The sequence below is a fragment of the Rhizopus delemar genome, genomic scaffold (assembly GCF_000149305.1).
Source record: "Rhizopus delemar RA 99-880 supercont3.20 genomic scaffold, whole genome shotgun sequence".
Taxonomy (NCBI): domain Eukaryota; kingdom Fungi; phylum Mucoromycota; class Mucoromycetes; order Mucorales; family Rhizopodaceae; genus Rhizopus; species Rhizopus delemar.
In genome coordinates, this window is record NW_027137846.1 from 94,382 (window position 1) to 113,336 (window position 18,955).

The 18,955-nt window shown below is 37.2% G+C and overlaps 9 protein-coding genes across 9 annotated transcripts; 4 read left to right on the forward strand and 5 right to left on the reverse strand.

Annotated features, from left to right (window-relative positions):
- Nucleotides 1–334: 334 nt before the first annotated feature.
- On the forward strand, nt 335–1,552 carry RO3G_16392 (uncharacterized protein; the record flags this gene model as incomplete). Its single annotated transcript, XM_067670976.1, has 4 exons — nt 335–619; nt 673–791; nt 840–1,330; nt 1,476–1,552. 4 exons carry the CDS (start codon nt 335–337, stop codon nt 1,550–1,552), a joined length of 972 nt encoding a protein of 323 aa, XP_067527077.1.
- Nucleotides 1,553–3,526: 1,974 nt separating this feature from the next.
- On the reverse strand, nt 3,527–6,256 carry RO3G_16393 (uncharacterized protein; the record flags this gene model as incomplete). The annotated part of the gene is made up of 3 exons (XM_067670977.1): nt 3,527–5,584; nt 5,664–5,924; nt 6,104–6,256. The coding sequence occupies 3 exons, from the start codon at nt 6,254–6,256 to the stop codon at nt 3,527–3,529; spliced, it is 2,472 nt and encodes an 823-aa protein (XP_067527078.1).
- A 502-nt stretch (nt 6,257–6,758) lies between these two features.
- On the reverse strand, nt 6,759–7,171 carry RO3G_16394 (uncharacterized protein; the record flags this gene model as incomplete). Its single annotated transcript, XM_067670978.1, has 3 exons — nt 6,759–6,949; nt 6,995–7,045; nt 7,096–7,171. 3 exons carry the CDS (start codon nt 7,169–7,171, stop codon nt 6,759–6,761), a joined length of 318 nt encoding a protein of 105 aa, XP_067527079.1.
- A 1,482-nt stretch (nt 7,172–8,653) lies between these two features.
- Nucleotides 8,654–10,374, reverse strand: RO3G_16395 (uncharacterized protein; the record flags this gene model as incomplete). Its single annotated transcript, XM_067670979.1, has 4 exons — nt 8,654–9,565; nt 9,624–10,010; nt 10,062–10,188; nt 10,250–10,374. 4 exons carry the CDS (start codon nt 10,372–10,374, stop codon nt 8,654–8,656), a joined length of 1,551 nt encoding a protein of 516 aa, XP_067527080.1.
- Nucleotides 10,375–10,763: 389 nt separating this feature from the next.
- Nucleotides 10,764–12,452, reverse strand: RO3G_16396 (ATP synthase subunit beta; the record flags this gene model as incomplete). Its single annotated transcript, XM_067670980.1, has 4 exons — nt 10,764–12,001; nt 12,053–12,219; nt 12,300–12,339; nt 12,392–12,452. The coding sequence occupies 4 exons, from the start codon at nt 12,450–12,452 to the stop codon at nt 10,764–10,766; spliced, it is 1,506 nt and encodes a 501-aa protein (XP_067527081.1).
- Nucleotides 12,453–12,901: 449 nt separating this feature from the next.
- On the forward strand, nt 12,902–13,640 carry RO3G_16397 (uncharacterized protein; the record flags this gene model as incomplete). Its single annotated transcript, XM_067670981.1, has 5 exons — nt 12,902–12,953; nt 13,012–13,082; nt 13,141–13,294; nt 13,362–13,450; nt 13,515–13,640. The coding sequence occupies 5 exons, from the start codon at nt 12,902–12,904 to the stop codon at nt 13,638–13,640; spliced, it is 492 nt and encodes a 163-aa protein (XP_067527082.1).
- A 227-nt stretch (nt 13,641–13,867) lies between these two features.
- On the forward strand, nt 13,868–14,217 carry RO3G_16398 (uncharacterized protein; the record flags this gene model as incomplete). The annotated part of the gene is made up of 3 exons (XM_067670982.1): nt 13,868–13,881; nt 13,934–14,062; nt 14,118–14,217. The coding sequence occupies 3 exons, from the start codon at nt 13,868–13,870 to the stop codon at nt 14,215–14,217; spliced, it is 243 nt and encodes an 80-aa protein (XP_067527083.1).
- Nucleotides 14,218–14,601: 384 nt separating this feature from the next.
- On the forward strand, nt 14,602–16,398 carry RO3G_16399 (glucose-6-phosphate isomerase; the record flags this gene model as incomplete). Its single annotated transcript, XM_067670983.1, has 3 exons — nt 14,602–15,315; nt 15,389–15,745; nt 15,805–16,398. The coding sequence occupies 3 exons, from the start codon at nt 14,602–14,604 to the stop codon at nt 16,396–16,398; spliced, it is 1,665 nt and encodes a 554-aa protein (XP_067527084.1).
- A 424-nt stretch (nt 16,399–16,822) lies between these two features.
- On the reverse strand, nt 16,823–18,160 carry RO3G_16400 (uncharacterized protein; the record flags this gene model as incomplete). Its single annotated transcript, XM_067670984.1, has 5 exons — nt 16,823–16,839; nt 17,158–17,606; nt 17,661–17,671; nt 17,977–18,071; nt 18,145–18,160. The coding sequence occupies 5 exons, from the start codon at nt 18,158–18,160 to the stop codon at nt 16,823–16,825; spliced, it is 588 nt and encodes a 195-aa protein (XP_067527085.1).
- Between the last annotated feature and the right edge of the window lie 795 nt (nt 18,161–18,955).

Here is an 18,955-nt window from a genome sequence, read left to right on the forward strand (position 1 = left end):
TTTTTTCTGGTAAAATTTTTCTTGTTAATTCTTTTCTCTTCATTTAAGTGTAAGCACGTAATGCAACTCAGCAATGTTCTATCTATATTCTATCCTGAACACCTCTTTAAATATGAAGGTATAGTCATGAGTACCATCTAAGCTTGTGCTAATTAGTATTTCATTAGCTTCTGTGACAATCATGGAGCTGATATGTCGCTCTAGGTTCTCTGAGAGAGAAAATTTCGCGAGTGCTTTAGCTTCCCAAGGTTTTTTATGGGATCATGTCGACCCTAACAATTTGTATTTGGACTTGGGCGTGAATTTTGGCTCTCCTCAGCATGGTCTATCCGGCATGTGGTCGACTGGTAATAGCACGAACTTTCGTGCTATTATCGACAACTTCCTGGCTCCTGAAGAAACGTTTTTGTCGAGAAAGTATCGTCACGATCCTTTTTGTAATCACCTTGGTATTGGTGGCTTTAAGTACTCAAGTCCAAAATCTGATTTTATCAGGATCACTGCGTACTCTCACTCAAAAGAGCCATTTTATCGCAGATCGACTATGGGTGAGAGGCACGGAGATGACTTCCAACCGGATGAAGTACTTAGAGTCTCACCACACTTCATTAAGCAAGTAGTAAGTGAACAATTTATATAATATACTAGACTTAAGCTCCTAATGATATATAGAAAAAAATGAAGTATTGCTTGTCCTTAATGAAGTCAAGTTCCTATGGAGTGCGATTCGAAGTGCGCTTCACAGCAGATCATTGGGATGTATTGTATGATCATACTATGGATTTGGCCAAGTATGTAATTGACATAGTACATATAAATATTTAACGCTATTTCTTTAGAAACCATCTTCATATACATATCAATTGGTATAAGTCCGGAGCACTTACAGCTTTTGTCGAAAAGCGACTAGACTCTCTTGTGGCGCTCGCAAAAAATTTCCAAGCGCAAAGCGATTGTCGATATACAGCACGGCAGCTTACCGGTGTGGCTGTCATAGCCTTTATGCTCTCCTCCTTGGTTCACCGACCATTAGATCGTAGCTGGTGGAAACCATTCGCAGATCAATTGAAAGCGAAACGGTGCCGCAAGTCCATGGCTTTGTTCACACCTGATCTCTTTCGGTTATCTGAGGATGGTTCCCGCTGGTCATGCACTGTGAGCTTAAGGCAGAGTTTGGATGGTGTCTTGCATAAGGACATCGTCAACAAAATGATACCTGAGCTTGCTGATGGCATTGAATTGCCTGAATGGCATTATAAATTTCCAATGCTCTTAGAACAAAATAGTACAATCAACGATTTGAACTTCGACCTTGGTCTTTATGATCAATGTATAGACTTGGTTAACAAAGAGAACTATTATTGGGACCGTGCTGTGCTGTACATAGGCTACTATGGATTAAGTGATGATTGCATGGAACCCTTTGCTCACTTGGTCATGCATGAACTTATTAACAAGTTTACCAAATGGGATAGGTACTGCAAAGACCAGCAGTCCTACGAAAAACTATACAAATATGGATCTAACTTCTTCTGCACCAAGAGTTATTTAAATGAAATTCTAAAGGTACCATCTCAGATCGTTATTCAGCTTGGTTACTAAATTTTTGACAGGATAATTCTTACAAGATATCAAAATCCCCACATGCAGAACAACAAGTACAAAAATTGCTACTACCAAGCTACTATGAAATACAAGACAACATCGAAGCTGCTGCCTTTCAACATCCATCAAGTTCATGGAAACTAATACAGTCTCGAGCATGCTTCATACTTTTATGCCTAAATAATCCAAGTGTACGATCGGATCTCAGCAGATTTCGATAGGACTCACATATTTATATATAAACTATGAACAAAAACTTACCAAACTTTAACTATATGCCTTTTTTATGTTTCACGTGTTTTTTACTTCATTCCTTCTTCCTTATGCTAACTACTACTAAGTAATCTTTTTTATTATGCCCTATGATTTTATTTAAATCTATCGTAAAGGCAGCTACCATGTAATGTTTGAGTTCAATAAGAAGAGTAACTAGTAATTAAACGTGGCTCAAATTAGATTGTCTTTGATTATTAATCTTGATCCAGGAACGCATCAGAATAGTGCAGAATAGTTTGAGTTATAATTTTTGTTGAAGTGACATAATATATGTTATTACTATTATATTTACAAATACTATAATCAGTAAACTTCCATCGATATACTGCAGTATTTGCTTGTCTGCTACTTCAAAGGTGCCTGTGAACAGTTGTCTCTGGGTTTCATTAATAGCAAGTATAAATCTGTTCCTGAGATACCTATATCACAACACGCATTGATTTTTTCGTTTGTATCAGTAATGGCCAATCTCTTCAGAGCTCATGTGACCTTACTATTTGATCATTGTACAGTACCAGCCATAACCCTAACACAGAAATGACCTGATGTTATGAAATTTATACAACAATGTTCAAGCTGGCGCATACAGAATTTTGAATCTGCAAATTCTGAATAGCAAAAAGCTTCACGTACACTTATTTTCCTGAGATTTACCAAAAAGTAATTATCATTATCAATGCCAGCTCTTCTCATCACGTTCCTGAGCATCATCACGCTATATTCACAGATCGTGATTTTTGGAATTTGTATATCATTTTGGCACCTTTTGAACTATTAGTTTAGTGATCATTCTAGTTAGACAAAGGATAGTCATGCAAGCATGAAAGTCAGAAACGGTCAAAAAAAAAAGTATCCTTTTCCTTAATCCAGGTTTCAATGGTGCTGTTAGTGGTATTCTTCTTTATGACCTAGGGAATGATCATTAAGTCCCAGTTCTTCAATAAAAAAGTATTCATTAACGCTTTGGCTTCACAAAACTCTCTGTGGGCTTTCGTTGATGTGGATCACCTTTATTAGGTCGAGGTGCTACCTTTGAAATTCTTGAGCTTGGTTCTCTGGCTTTTGACTAATTGGTAATAAAAAAAATGGTTCCGTAGTACATAGGAGAAATCTTTTTGTCTAGTGAAAGCTTCATTCAAGTACTGTCGTGATATTTTTGTGTGTATTCAGGTCTTGGTGGCTTCAAGTATGGAAATTGCAAGTCTGGTCTTATTAAGGTCACTGCGTATGACTACCCAAAGAGGTCTTTCTGCCGCTGCTCTGCCATCGGTGAGAGACATGACAAGGACCGCTATGATAACGAGGGTACAGAATGATATCAGGCTTCGCCAAGCACGCAGTAAGCGAATGTTTTACACTGTACACCATCATTTTAATTAACAGCATTATATAAGGCAAATTCAAGTATTGATTGTATCTAATGAAGTCCGAATCATACGGAACACGACTCGAGATGGGATTTATGGCCAAGAGCTGGAACATATTGCACGATAGTAATATGAAGCTTATCGAGTACCTTTGAAGACATAAGCGCTCCTAAGCAGTTGTATTATTTAGACACTTTAAATAAAATGATTTCATCCCAAGAGTGACACCTTTTAAAATATTATTTTGAAATCATTATTCCAAATATTTAAGGAGAATTTTACAAGTAATCATCTTTATTCAAATTCAAAAAATCAATCAATTTATGGTACAAGAACTTGTAAGCCCATACACTTCCTTTTAGTCGCTTTACATCTACAATAAATAATCCCGGTAAATTCTTGAACCGACAAATCTCAACAACAAATCGAATCTCTTCTCCACTGTCAATTGAAGGTTCACCATAAATAGGTTGCAGATCACTTTGTTCTTCTTTATGCTTGGAGGAGCTTCTTCTTGTACATTTCAATACGAATGGACCATCTTCATCATCGGACAGAGCTTCAATACCCAAGACACGCAAGATATGACTGACGTCCTTGATGATCCTTTGTGGTGGTCGTGAGGTAAGTGCAGCTCGATCGATGGGGCCTTGATGTATCTGAATAGATGTATCAATCAATGATTCCTCTTTCTTTTCCAATCCAAGAGCGTTACTGCTCAGCGTTCTCCCTCTTCCTTCAATCTCAGCCTGAGGTATCTCGAGCGTCTCATGGGGTCGATCAGCAGGAGCAGCGGTAGTCGGAGTAAGTTCAGCCGATGCTATCTGAGCAGACACCAGTGGTTCTTGCTGTTTACCGTGTGATTTCTTTTTTATCCAATCCATCATCTTTTTGCCCGTCTTCTTGTTTTGTTGCTGCTGAGGTTGCATTTGTTGAGGACTGCGCTTTTCAGGAGCATGGATGTTTTTTTTAGGGTTGGAACTCTCTTGAGTCTTTCTAGACAATGTCAAAGGTAGTTTACTGCTTTCAGTTGAAGCTGGATTCTTGGTTTTTCTGTAGATACTTCTTCGGACGGCAGCCATGGTGAAACGGCTAGATTGGGTGGGCTCAGGGAGAGGACTACTTCCAGAAGAGGAGGAAACAGAGGAATTATCATTTGGATAAGGCTGATGATCATGACGTATGGCAGAGTTCCTTGTTATTCTGTAAGAGGTAGTATCCGCTCGCCGAGGTAGGTTCATATTAGGATCCTTAAAGGAAACTGAGCTGCGTGTAGAAGCAGTCATGCCGGATTCAGATAAGTTTGACAGCCCACTGCTTTCCTCTGCGAGGCGAGAAAAGAGCGATTTGGTGCCCAAGCTCTCTTCGGTTGGACAAGGGGAAACCAAGGAGGGGGAGGAGTTGTCGATCGTCAGTGTCTCGGAATGATCTACGTCTTCACTTGCTTTTGCGGGGGACTTGCTGAAGAATCCCAGGAACTTTTCCTTTGGTTGAGGATCGGTTGGCCTTTTGGATGGATTGGAGGGTATATAGGGTGTGGAAAGTGATTTCTCGGGATAATTTTCAGAAGATGTGCTTGCTTCTGGTATTGTAGGTGGAGAAATGATCTCCTTGACAGGTTTACGAGTGATGAATTTAGAGATCTTGGAAGATCGTGTGGAGTTTTGTCGAGCTAGTTTGCTGCTGTAGGTTGCTGAGCTTGCTGAAGGTGTCATTTGAATTTCTGTCAGAAGCTCTTTCTCAGAATGTCCATTTGACTGTTTCACGATAAATCCATCATTTGCTAATGGCGCAAATCGATCACGATTAGGTTGGTGAGGTGACCTTCGGGTTGAAAGCCCCCTTTTGAGAATAGAAGGTATGACAGGTTCAAAAGTTGAATTATCATTCATTCTCCTTTCAGGGATTAATAAATCTCTATAATCTTCAAGCCATACATGCCTTGTAACAAACTCAAGTGTACAACGCTTAGCAGGATCAGGCACTAACATCTTTTCCATCAAATCTCTTGCTTCAGAACTAATATAAGAAGGAAAGACAAGACGAGTGGATAGAATGTAGCGATAGAGTTGATTGATATCGTCGCTGTCTGGGTTAGATGGATCGTCATCAAAGGGTAAGAAGCCGCAAAGCATAGCAAATAAGATAACACCGCACGACCAAATGTCGACAGCTGAACCTGCATATAAGCCAGCATTGACAACTAATTCTGGCGCAGCATAACAAGGAGAACCACAAGTGGTAGACATCATATCATCAGCGGCAGTAGAGAATTGATTAGCAAAGCCAAAGTCAGTGACAATAATATTTCGATTTTTATCAATCAATACATTTTCCTGGACATCATAAATAGGGTTCAATTAAATAGATTTCATGTATAAAAAAAAATAAAAGAGAAAGAGAGAGACTCCTTACAAGTTTCAAATCACGATGAACTATTTTGCACTTGTGCATATATTGAACACTGCTTATGAGCTGGGCAAAAAATCTTTTTGCATCTTTTTCTTTTAAATATCGATGAGCCAAGATGTACTCGAATAGTTCACCTCCTAAAGAAATATAAGTCATTGATAATAAAAAGGATAGAATACCTGATGCGTATTCTAATACCAATCCAACGTATTTTTCAGTTTCTAACACATCATATAGCTTTACGATATAAGGATGTTTTAGATTCTAATTATATTTTAGTATCAGTCTTAAATCAATTTATGTATAACTTTACTTTTAATATCGAAATCTCTCTTTCAACTTTATTTATCCTATTATCTGATCCAATGCCATCCTTTCTTATTAGTTTGATAGCTACCTTTTTATAAACTTAGTGTGAACACATGTAATCCAAACAAGTTTACCTCTTCGCCTGTCTCTGAATGAATACCTAATTTTACTTTTCCAAATTCTCCTTCACCCAAAGTTTGTAATAAATTATAAGATCCCAACTTGTTTTGTTTCATTTCTGTTGGCCTTTTTGGGAAATGCTTAATCTTTAAATTCGATCCTGTCATGTAGAATAAAATAAAATAAAAATAATAAAAAAAAAAGAGAGAGAAAAAGTTGCCAAGGTGCTTATAAAGAGACAATAACTTGAAAAGCAAGGGGATAAAGTGTCGACGATAGGGAGTACTCAGGGCAACCAACGTATATTTTATTATCATTTTAACCTTTTTTTTTTCCTTCTCTTTCCTTCTTTTTTTTCCATCTTTCAACGCTAGATCTTTAGATACAAACACTCTATTTTTTTTTTTTTTTATTTCAGACACAAGAATGAAACTTAAGCAAACTGACGTAAATAAATGCAGTATGAAACTAAAAATATAGTTTGCCACTCAATTAAGGAGAGAGAGAGAGAGAGAGAGAGAAAGATAGTTAAAAAAAAAAAGATGATTTTGTATTTTACATGATGTCTATTATAACTTGACCGGGTTTTGTGTCCATTTATATGTTGTTTTTTTTACATAAAAGGAAGGTCAGATGTAATAAAATGATAAACGAATCCAAGGTACGAATTTAATAACAGATAGGAAAGCAAGTACGAAACCAATTGGTTTTTGAAGATGCTTGAGTGATACTGCTTTCTGTACTTTCTTCATCATCATTTATGTGATATCCTTTCTCTTTTAATAATTGATGTGTCCATAATAAATAAAGACTTTCGTTATCATCATTTGGACTAATAGTAGAGATAGTAGAAGAAGAAGCTATGATATTTAAGTAAAGAGGATGTTGATAATTATTATTATTACCAAGTGACATTGCACCATATTGATTTTGATTGATTGATAATGATTTATTCTCTAAGAAATATCAATTAATAAAGACAAGATTGAATTGAACCTGAAAATACCTTCTTTATGATCTGTTACTATCAAGAAGGATAGTGTGGATGAAGAAGGTGTAGGAGGTAATTCTTGATAGAGCATTGTCTGGTTTGAATAAGTGATTAACAAGTTATTTCAATTGGATTCTATACCTTTTCATTATTCTCTTTTCTATAAGCTCTATTTGAATTTGGTATCATATTCACAGACATTTTTATAAACTAAATGAGAAAAGAAATATAAAAAAAAAAGAGTGTAAAAATGACATAATCCTTGCATTTATAGATTTTCGTGCCTTTTATAATCGGCAATTAATCTTTGACTACATTCATGACCCCTTTTTTTTATTGTTGTTCCTGATTGGCCATCTCACTCAGCACGTCCTTCAGCACCATGATTTCCTAATTTTTTTTTTTTTTTTTAAATGAGGCATTATAAACCATGTTAGTCTGTGGATAATCCCTAAAGGTGAAAATCAATTGAGGACAGGTTACTGAAATGAACAGTCAGTTTAAAATATAAAAAAAAAGTTGCACACTGCGGATGACACAGTCTGTTTGTATCATTTGACTCACAAAGGCCCATAGTTGTCTCACCCAATATCTTTGGAAGTTTCGATTGAAAACGTTTGTAAACAGTCTTTGAAAACATTCTCGTGCTATGTCACTTGATATCTTTTTGTCTTAATGAAATAGGCTTGATTTATGAAATAATATCTGTTTTCTTCATTTAGTACTGAAGACAATAAAAACAATAAACATCTCTGTCACCATTTTTCCCTTTTTAACTTCTTTTGAATTATGCCCCATGTTCTATAACACATTCAACTCTTGTAAAGATCAATTATTTTAATAGACAAAAAACAACAGGGGGAATAGGAGTAAAGGTATTATTACTTTTTACTTGAACCAACCCAATTTGATCAAGAAGATTATCCTTGACTTATTTTAATCCAATTGAAATCAAAGAAATCTATCGAGTGCTATTTGTGCCTCAAAAGCTTAATAATTTCGGAAACAGATATCCCATACACATTAGTAACGATGGCTGGACCTGTTACAAATAACCTAAAATCTCTTTTGATAAGCACACAAGATTTGATGTTTCATTTCTTTCATCAATCACTGGCTCAAGGACACAACTTCAAGTCTTGTTTCTTTACTCAATCAGATGCGATATACAGTTTACACTTTGTAAACGTCAGCCTCAATAGGTCTCTTTGATTTGATGATCACCAAAAATTCCCCATTGAGCTTTTGCTTCCTTGTCTTACTTTCTCAGTATTTGTTTGGTCCTACCATTCCAGTTACATTCACATCTTTGGAAAATGTTGCACACACTTTAATTTGCACAAAACAATAACAATTGTTGGATAAAAAAAAGTTCAATGATGGCACTTTTGTAATCATTTCAAAATTAAGTAACCAACTTGGATGGCTTCCATATTTTCTCTTTCTAGAACCTTAATAACGCATTCTTAGATGAATGAGCTGATCTTTTTCCCTTTTTTTATTTATTTTTCCTAGCAAAATAAACAAATAAAAAAGTTTATTATTATTGCGATGAATATCAGCTTTTTTTTGTTTATATGAAAACAGTAGCTATTACTGCCAACATAGCAGATACCAGCAAGGCATTGTTTGTTCTGAAAGATGTAGAAGCCGAAGAAGTAGAAGATGATTCTGCTGAAGAGATCCTATCGGGTTCACTAGCGACTGGAAAGTCAACTGGGGCCTCAAAGCTAGGAGCGACATCTGCACATGCACCAATGTCGTGTCTCTTGGGCTCAACCTCTTGTCTGTAATTTTGATAATGACAGGATTTGATCTGCTTGGCCTGCAAGTCATATAACCAACTTAGCTTGTCTCGAGGTGAACAAAACGAAAACATGCCATATTCTCCTTTTTCAGCATCGCCACTGATATCAATACAAGACATCAATCCACACATGGCATCCAATTGTGCTCCAAGGGTACTATTACCCATCCCTTGAGGGGCGACCAATACATTATCAGAGGCAATACATCCAAGGTTCTCTATCATGCATGCACATGCTCCTTCAGAAGGCGTTGGTGGTAATGCTGATGATGCTTTCCAGTTATCAGAAATCCCCGGACACGCAGAAGCCGATCGTTGTTCATGATAGGAATCCATATCAACTCCTTTAGGCCGAATCTTTGCCATCTGTTCTCGTAGGTTGTGATAATCTGGTAATTCTTGAATTCCACCTTGATCATCAACCTTGACTAGTCCATACAGATTATTTTCTTGTGTCCATTCATAAACAATTCCTCCAGACCATACACCACTCATTTCTTGTCCATAGATCGCAGCAACCTCAGTGAACGGTCTGGGCGTGATGATATTACAGCCATATTCAGAGAGAAAGACAGGCTTACTGTAGTTTTCAAATTCCTTTGTACGATCTTTGTATCCTGACAATTCAAATGAAGAAGCTCCACACCATTCATATAAATTTATACCAAAGAAATCAGCCTGTGAAGAAAAAGGACGATACATATAAATACAAGTAGTCATTTCCTTTTCGAATTACCTGAGAGTCTTCATCACCACAATTGAAATAATCTTTAATAGGATCACGAATGAACTGATCATCATTACTTGCATAACCCACCGGAATGCTTCTTGGTTTTGATAAACGCACATACTGCTTAATATCTCGAATGGTTGCCTTAACATAGGCAGATGCTAACGTACAAGACCTGTCGTTTGTCACCTCATTACCCGCAATAAACGCTAACAAATGATCATATTTTGCAAAGGCGTCCACTGTGGTTTTATAGGCATTATACAGATGAATCGTATACTCGGGTGTCCTTCGATTGATAGAATAGCGTGGTGTCGCAATATCTAATATTAAATAGATACCTGCGTCCGCAAAAGATGCCATGCAAGCATCATGGTCAAGAGTAGGGTCGACCTAATTGAGAACATTGAGCTTTTGTAAAAACTTGGTGTTTCCTATACGTACTTGATAAACACGAATAACATTCATGCCTAATTTCTTCATAAGAGAAGCATCTCGTGCACAGGCTGCTGGGTCAGCTAAAGGATCCATGTTTCCATTTTTCAATTGGCTTCTAGGTTGATATGCCACACTATATTTATGCAGAGTTCAGCCTCTTTATTATTTGCATTTTATATCATCATTTATCTTACCCTTTAATAAAAAATTGCTGTTTGGTAACTGAATCAAAAAATTTAGATCCTTTGGCGACAATAGGATTCAATGCATAAGTTAAGCTCACAGCACAAAGCAACAAGGTGATTGCTGAAATTTTCATCTTCTTTTGCAAGCGAAATAACAAAAAAGTACAAAAACAAAAAAAAAGAAGCTTGTCTTCTTGTAGTCCTTCAATAAAAAAAAAAAGGGGAAGAATGTTATGTTAGGGGAAATCTTTTTTTTTTGTGGCATGACACCAGTGGAATGGAAGAAGCTATCTTTACATCTACTTGTATAAAGAATCATCATCTTTTTCATTCATTTTTCTTTGAAAAGAAAAGGAATACATTGCAGTTTCATTCAAGTTATCTTAACCATAAATTCACTCTCTTCTTTCGTACTTTAAATACATTACATGTCTTTGTATACTATCTTTTTATATATCAAATGATTTTATTATACCATTAAACAAAACATATACTAGTTTTTTTAAAGTTAAGTTTAAAAAACTTATTGTCCACCCATTTCCTTGGCGAGTTCTTCAGCACGCTTTTGAACATCGTTGATGTCACCTTGCATGTAGAAAGCAGTTTCGGGCAAAGCATCGTGCTTACCACCCAAGATTTCCTTGAAGGAACGAATGGTGTCTTGAAGCTTGACAAGACGACCTTCATAACCGGTAAAGACTTGGGCGACAGCGAAAGGTTGAGACAAGAAACGTTGAATCTTACGAGCACGTTCGACAACAAGCTTGTCTTCTTCGGACAATTCATCCATACCCAAAATGGCAATGATATCTTGGAGAGACTTGTAGTTTTGAAGGATTTGTTGAACTTCGGTAGCGACCTTGTAGTGTTCGTCACCGACGATACGAGGATCCAAGATACGAGACTTGGAGTCAAGAGGATCGACGGCAGGGTAAATACCCAATTCGGCAATGGAACGAGACAAGACAGTGGTGGCATCCAAGTGAGCAAAAGTGGTGGCGGGAGCAGGATCGGTCAAATCATCAGCAGGGACGTAGACAGCTTGGACGGAGGTAATGGAACCGTTCTTGGTGGTAGTAATACGTTCTTGCATACCACCCATATCAGTAGAAAGAGTGGGTTGGTAACCGACAGCAGAGGGAATACGACCCAAAAGGGCAGATACTTCAGAACCAGCTTGAGTGAAACGGAAAATGTTGTCAATGAAAAGCAACACATCTTGACCTTCATCATCACGGAAGTATTCAGCAATGGTCAAACCAGTCAAGGCAACACGGGCACGAGCTCCTGGGGGTTCGTTCATTTGACCAAAGACAAGAGCACACTTGGAGTCACCGTCGAGCTTGATGACACCAGTTTCAATCATCTCGTGGTAAAGATCGTTACCTTCACGAGTACGTTCACCGACACCACAGAAGATAGAGTAACCACCGTGAGCCTTGGCGATGTTGTTAATCAATTCTTGAATCAACACAGTCTTACCGACACCAGCACCACCGAAAAGACCAATCTTACCACCACGAGCATAAGGAGCCAACAAGTCGACGACCTTGATACCAGTTTCAAGGATTTCGGGAGTAGGAGATTGGTCAACAAATTCGGGAGCTTCGGCGTGAATGGGACGTTGGCTCTTGGCGTTGATGGGACCACGTTCATCGATGGGTTCACCAATGACGTTGATGATACGACCGAGAACTTCCTTACCAACAGGAATGGTAATGGGAGCACCGGTATCAATAACCTTTTGACCACGGACGAGACCTTTTTCAAGTTAATATCATACTCGAATAAAATGGTTGTAGTATAGCTTACCTTCAGTACCATCCATAGCAATAGTACGAACAGTGTTTTCACCCAAGTGTTGAGCAACTTCGAGGACAAGACGACCACCAGAGTGATCTTGGACTTCAAGAGCGTTCAAAATAGCAGGTAAATTTTCTTGTTCGAATTGAACATCGACGACAGCACCAATGACGGAACTATTTAAATCAATTAGTCGAATCCACAAAATAATCTTCCTTTTATTTTTCTCTCTCTTTTGTTTGTTTGATTCTCTTACCGAATTTGACCGGCAGAAGCAGCGGTGGCATAGGTACGAGCTGTAGATTGAATTAAAAAAAAGTCTTAATCAAGTTGATTTGTTTTATTTACCAGCAGTAGGAAGGCGGAGGGTGCTTGAAGCAACGCGACCGAGAGCACGAGAAATAAACATTGCTTAAATACCGAAAGAGGGGTTAAAAGAAAGGTTTGACGGTAAAGAAGGCTTATTTACAAAGAAAAAAAAATTAATCTACCTAAAAAATTGTTCAAGTAAAAGGGAGGGGTGAGGGATACGGAGAATGAAAAAAATAGCTGCCAAAAGCGCTAGGGGGGATGTCAGTTAGTAGATCGCTTTTTGAGAGTTTCTACTTAAAAATGATTTTCTCTTCTTCTTGGACAAGGCATGAGCAACAATGAGAATTGTCGTGAATTTTTAAAGGTTAGCCTCAGCTGCTTATTAAAAGAGGAACATGGCCTTATCTATCAGTATTCTTCTGTCTGACACTTATTTTTCATTATGTCTGACGTCACCTTTAGGATTTTTTTTTCAAAGTCCTGTCCCAAGCTTATAATTTGAAAAAAAGCTTTTCCCTTTCAACCAGAAGTTTAATCTTTTAAATAATGAACGTTCTCGCCAGATCCGCCCGTGCTGCCGTTAAGCCTGTTCGTTTGGGTAAGCAAAAGGGATATAAAATTGCGTGTTTCTTTTATTGATTTTTACTGTACATTAGCTCGTTTCTACGCCTCCGAAGCTCCTGCTTCCACTGATGCCCTTCGCTTGACCTTTGTTGTCCCTCACAAGGTAATTTGGACATGTAGACGAATTTTTGACAACTTTTTATTTATCAATTGCTTCATAGAGCATTTACAAAGCCACTACTGTTCAACAAGTTAACTTGGCTGCCACTTCTGGTGACATGGGTATCCTTGCCAACCACGTTCCTTCCATTGAACAATTGAACCCTGGTGTTATTGAAGTCATTGAAAGTGCTGAGGTTACCAAGAAGTTTTTTGGTAAATTATCTTTCTTTTATATGTCAACTGAAAAATCAATACTTTGAATTAATATCTTTATTTTCAGTTTCTGGTGGTTTCGCTACTATCAACCCTGATAGCACTCTGAACGTCAATGCTGTTGAAGCATTTTCTCTTGAAGAACTCTCTCTTGAAGTAATGAGTAGAAGAAAGCAAAAAACATGTACTTGAGATGATTAACATATAGTTTTTTATTTAGCGTGTTCAAGCCGGTCTTGCCGAAGCTCAACGTAATGCTGCTAGCGCTTCCTCTGACAAGGAAAAGGCCGTTGCTAAGATTGAAGTCGATGTTTATGAAGCTCTTCAACACGCTTTGACTAAATAAAGTGATTTTATTGTAGAATAAGGAATTTGTCGAAATAAAAACCATGTGTGTTTTTCTTTTGTTATTAAAATGCTATTATCATTGAATTGCTCTATAAAAAATTATAAATTTTCAGGTACAATGAAGATAAGCCTTGCAGTCGAACGCTACATGAAGGCCATACTCAGATATCATTGCCAGTTTGTGACTGATTTTATTTTCTTTTCTTCTTTTTCTAAATACATAGTATGGACAACACAGTGTATGAACAATCTCCTCAGCTTATATATTTTCTTTTGCTAAATTGTTTGTAGCACTTTAGAGATTCCTTTGACTAATGAAAGATTAGCGACTATTGCTGCACGTGTACTTGATGTCGACAAAGAATTAAAAGTAGATCAAGTGAAAAGAACAATTTCAACTGAAGGAAACATCCTTAAAGTGTAAAACCTTTTTTCTAGTTTATAAACAAATACAAGAAACTAACTTAATCAATAGTCGCTTCGAATGCTATACAACCAAAATGCTTCGGGTATCAGTAAATTCATTTTTGGAATATTTAACTATGGTAACGCGAACTATGGACGCTTTTCAATAATTACGAAATTTGTTATTTTTTTTGTTGGGGGATTACACACACGCACATTTCATTGGCTATAAGAAAATATTTATAATATCCAATGCTTACATTATAAATGCTTATAAATTCCTTGTTAATTTTCCATTTTCTGAATCAGGTTATTATTAAAGCGAGGTTTCATTAATAATCTCGACAAATATTTGTTGTTCTACTCATCTAATAGCCCGATAAATTAAATCAGATACGTAAATCACTTATCCATTACAATCAGCCTCGCTTCATCATTTTAAGTCTCAGAAAGCATAATGGTTCGCGAAAATAAAACCCCATTCAATTTAAAAACGTCACCTAATTTTTTCTTTTTCTTTTTGTTTCTTTCTTCTTTTATTTTTACAAGACAAAATGGTTTTAGCTAACAAATTGAACACTTGGAGCAAGCTTCAAGAACACTATGATGCTGAAGGAAAGAGCTTTGTTATCAAGAAGTTATTCGAAAAGGATCCTCAACGTTTCGAAAAGTATCATCGCGTCTTCAAGGGCTCTGACAAGACTAAGAGTTCTATTCTTTTCGATTTCTCCAAGAATCGCGTCAGTGATGAGACTCTCAAGCTCTTGTTGGAATTGGCCAAAGAGGCCAAGGTAGAAGAGATGCGCTCAAAGATGTTCACTGGTGAACATATCAACTTCACCGAAGACCGTGCCGTTCTTCACATTGCTCTTCGTAATCTCTCTGACAGACCCATCTATGACAACGGTGCTGATGTGATGCCCGAAGTTCGTGAAGTTTTGGCTCACATGAAGCAATTTTCTGAGGCTGTTCGCTCAGGTGAATGGAAGGGTTACACTGGTAAGACAATCACTGATATTGTCAACATCGGTATCGGTGGTTCAGACCTTGGTCCTGTTATGGTTACTGAAGCATTGAAGCCTTATGCCAAAGAAGGCTTAAAGGCTCACTTTGTCTCCAATATTGATGGTACCCACATTGCTGAAGTTCTCAAGTCTGTTAACCCTGAAACCACCCTTTTCATCATTGCTTCCAAGACTTTCACTACTCAAGAAACTATCACAAACGCTGAATCTGCTAAAGAATGGTTCTTGGCTTCTGCAAAGGATGTAAGTACCTTTAGAAATATGGCGTGATTTTGATGAGGGTAGAAGATAGTAATCGGGTCTAATTTTTTTTCAGGTCAGCCACGTTGCCAAACATTTTGTTGCACTTTCTACCAACACAAAGTTGGTTACAGCTTTTGGTATTGATGCCAAGAACATGTTCAAGTTCTGGGACTGGGTAGGTGGTCGTTACTCCCTTTGGTCTGCCATTGGTTTATCTATTGCTATTACCATTGGTTATGACAATTTTGAAGAACTCCTTCGTGGTGGCTACGAAATGGATGAACATTTTGTCAATGCTCCTCTTGAAGAAAACATTCCTGTCTTAATGGCACTTGTCGGTCTTTGGTATAACAACTTCTTTGGTGCTCAAACTGAAGCTATTCTCCCTTATGACCAATACATGCACCGTTTTGCTGCTTATTTCCAACAGGTATGCGCAAGCGCAAATAGTATAGGATAAAAGAGTTGCTTATTAAAAATGATGTATAGGGAAACATGGAATCTAACGGTAAATATGTTTCTCGCTCTGGTGCTGAAGTTGAAGCTCAAACTGGTCCCATCATCTGGGGTGAGCCTGGTACAAATGGTCAACACGCCTTCTACCAACTCATCCACCAAGGTACCAAGGTCATTCCTTGTGATTTCCTTGCCCCAGTTGAAACTTTCAATCCTATCCGTCAAGGAATTCACCACGATATCTTATTATCCAACTTCTTTGCTCAAACTGAAGCTTTGATGGTCGGTAAGAATGAGGAGCAAGTTCGTGCTGAGATGGGTGCCAATGTTGTCGAGAACATTGTTCCCCACAAGATCTTCAAGGGCAACAAGCCTACAAACTCCTTCTTGTTCCAAAAATTGACTCCTGCTACTTTGGGTTCTCTTATTGCTATGTACGAACACAAGATCTTTGTTCAAGGTGCTATTTGGGATATCAACTCTTATGACCAGTGGGGTGTTGAACTTGGTAAGCAATTGGCTAAGGCTATTTTACCTGAACTCTCCGCTCCTGGTGAAGTCGCTTCCCACGATGCTTCTACCAACGGACTTATCAACCACTATAAGAAGAACAAGAAGCAATACTAATTGAATTGATGTATTTCCTTGCTTAAAACTTTAATGTATATTCTCCTTTTTTTTCCTCTCTTTCTACTAACCTTAACCATTCTGCTCGTTAAATAAATTCATTTTTGTTTCAAAGGAATCTTTATGACCGCATTAATCATCAAACATAAGGCTGAGAGAGAAAGCCAGTGTGCTTCATCTTTCTTACATGACACGAGAAGGATTTTTTTTTGTATGAGAACTTTATTCGGATGTCGCATTTTTGGCTGGTCATCATAAGAAATATTTTTTAATAACAGGGCTTAAGCTCACGAACAAACAAACAGAAAATGACCATGGAGATTGCAACTAGTACCACCAGATGGGAGACTAATCCAGCAGAAAGAACTTGACCACTTCGCTAGGTGAGACACGAGAAGGATTCAAATAAAGCTTTACAGTTAGGCTAGTGGATATTGGCCGCTACAAAAAAAATAATTGCTGGTTGATAAAAATGCAATTGTCGGTTAGTGCCAAACAAATTACCGTTCAAATACGAATATAAAAAATAATATGAAAAAAAGATAATAGTAGGTTTAATCTATTGCCCTTAATCATACGGTGCTTTACTAAATTACGCAGTGCTTTACTTTTGGCAACATTTTCGTAGAGTTGAAGTTTAAATTAGTAAGTATTTTATATAATGAAAGGCTTAGAAAGGATTTCGAGTATAGCACGTTACAATTTGTCGTTTGGAATGGTGGCAAAAGCCATAAAGCTCGCTAAAGCGAACATCATTACAAGCGCCACCAATTCTGGAGGATAGAGCCTCTTCTTTCATGAAGCTATTATGCTTCATCTTTCCATTCGCTAAAGACCAGAACTGCTCAATAGGGTTTAGCTCAGGCGAGTAAGGAGGGAGATACATTACTCTATAATCTCTAGCTTCGATTTTTCGAATCATCGGTTTCGATTTATGAATGCTAGCATTATCCATCACTAAATAATTACTCTTTAAATCCTCATTCTCGTCTGTTAGATCAAGGAGCTCATTAATAAGCTTATTTAAATGGGCAGTTGTTGTACCTTTTGATGTTGGCTTTACATCAACTACACTGGAATCATCCTCCCGATAAGATATGTCGAATCCATTTTTTTTTCCGGCTGCTTTACGTGCCATTTCTTCTTTAGATGATAAATTTCTTTTTGAATTTGTTGCGTTACTATTTGCTTGGCTAGATTTATCTTTACTATAATTACAGAAAAGTGGTGTTACTTGATCTATTTTTAAGTATTTCACTTACATCACACGTACCTAATTGATTGAATTTTAGAGTAATAAGCAGTATTTTAAAAAAATTCCAATAGAGTTACATGCTATCAGACTCCAGAATTTCCGGGAGACGTTCATTCGAAATGAAGTTAAAAGTGGTATCAGTAATCGACATAGACAATCAAGCTATCAGTGGATATGATACGTAATTGAAATCTAACTTTCTAAAATAATCGTACATTTCTAAAGTGATTGTCTTTACATGAAATAAACGAGTCAAAAAGTTTTTTTAGCAACAATTTAATAGCTCCTACCATTTCTTCCATCTTTGTTAATTCCAAACTTACACTTTCTTCTAAAGGATGTACTAACAAAGCTTTCCCAAACTCTTGTAATTTTAATAATTCTTTTCTCGTGAATATTGCCTCCAAGGTTATATCACCTAAATCAAGGATGAATGAATGTATAGGGCTACAAATATAAATTTGTTATATTAGTTGTTTTATCATTGTTACTTATATTAATTGTCATATTAATCATCTTTGGAAAACACACTGAAGATATTGGCATTTCAAGCCGTAATTATATAATTACACCCAATAAATCTTCGAACAAAATTTTTAAAAAATACGGCATGCAAGTTCAAGCCCAATTAATACATGTGTGCCTAAGCTTGGGTTTTCAAGTTTTAAAAAAAGAAAGGCTCAAGTGCTTATTTTAAAAATATATCCATAAAATAAATTTCAATATTCCGTTGCGTCGCTATTAACTTTAATAATTACTTCATATCGCCTCTTCATGCTTTGAACTAATAGGTCGGCAAGTTCATCATCCAGTCTTGCCCACTCTTCTTGTATAGCCACTTTCAATTGCTGCAAGTTTTTGGTGGACGATCTTTTTCTCTCAATTTATCTTTCAATAACATTCCAAACATGATCGATGGGGTACAAAACAGGGCTTTGATCAGGCCAATACCCAAAGCCCCTAACTTGGTGGGTTTCCTTCCAGCATCGAGTATAACCACCTGTATGATAGGGAGCTCCATCCTCTTGGAATATAAAGCCTCTTCTTCTGATGTACTGTGGCATTTGTAATCCAAAGATGAAACCTGTTGGCCAAAATACTGATATATATTTCTTGGTCTACAGAACCGGTATCAATGATTTCTAAAGGTCCGAAACCTCCTCCACGAAAACATCCTCAAACTATAGCACCACTACCGCCCTACTTGACTATAGATACTACATTTCTTTCATCATAACGCTTTCCTTTCTTCCTGAGCACTCTTTTACCGCGGTTACTGTCTTCCATGCAAAAGTGCGACTC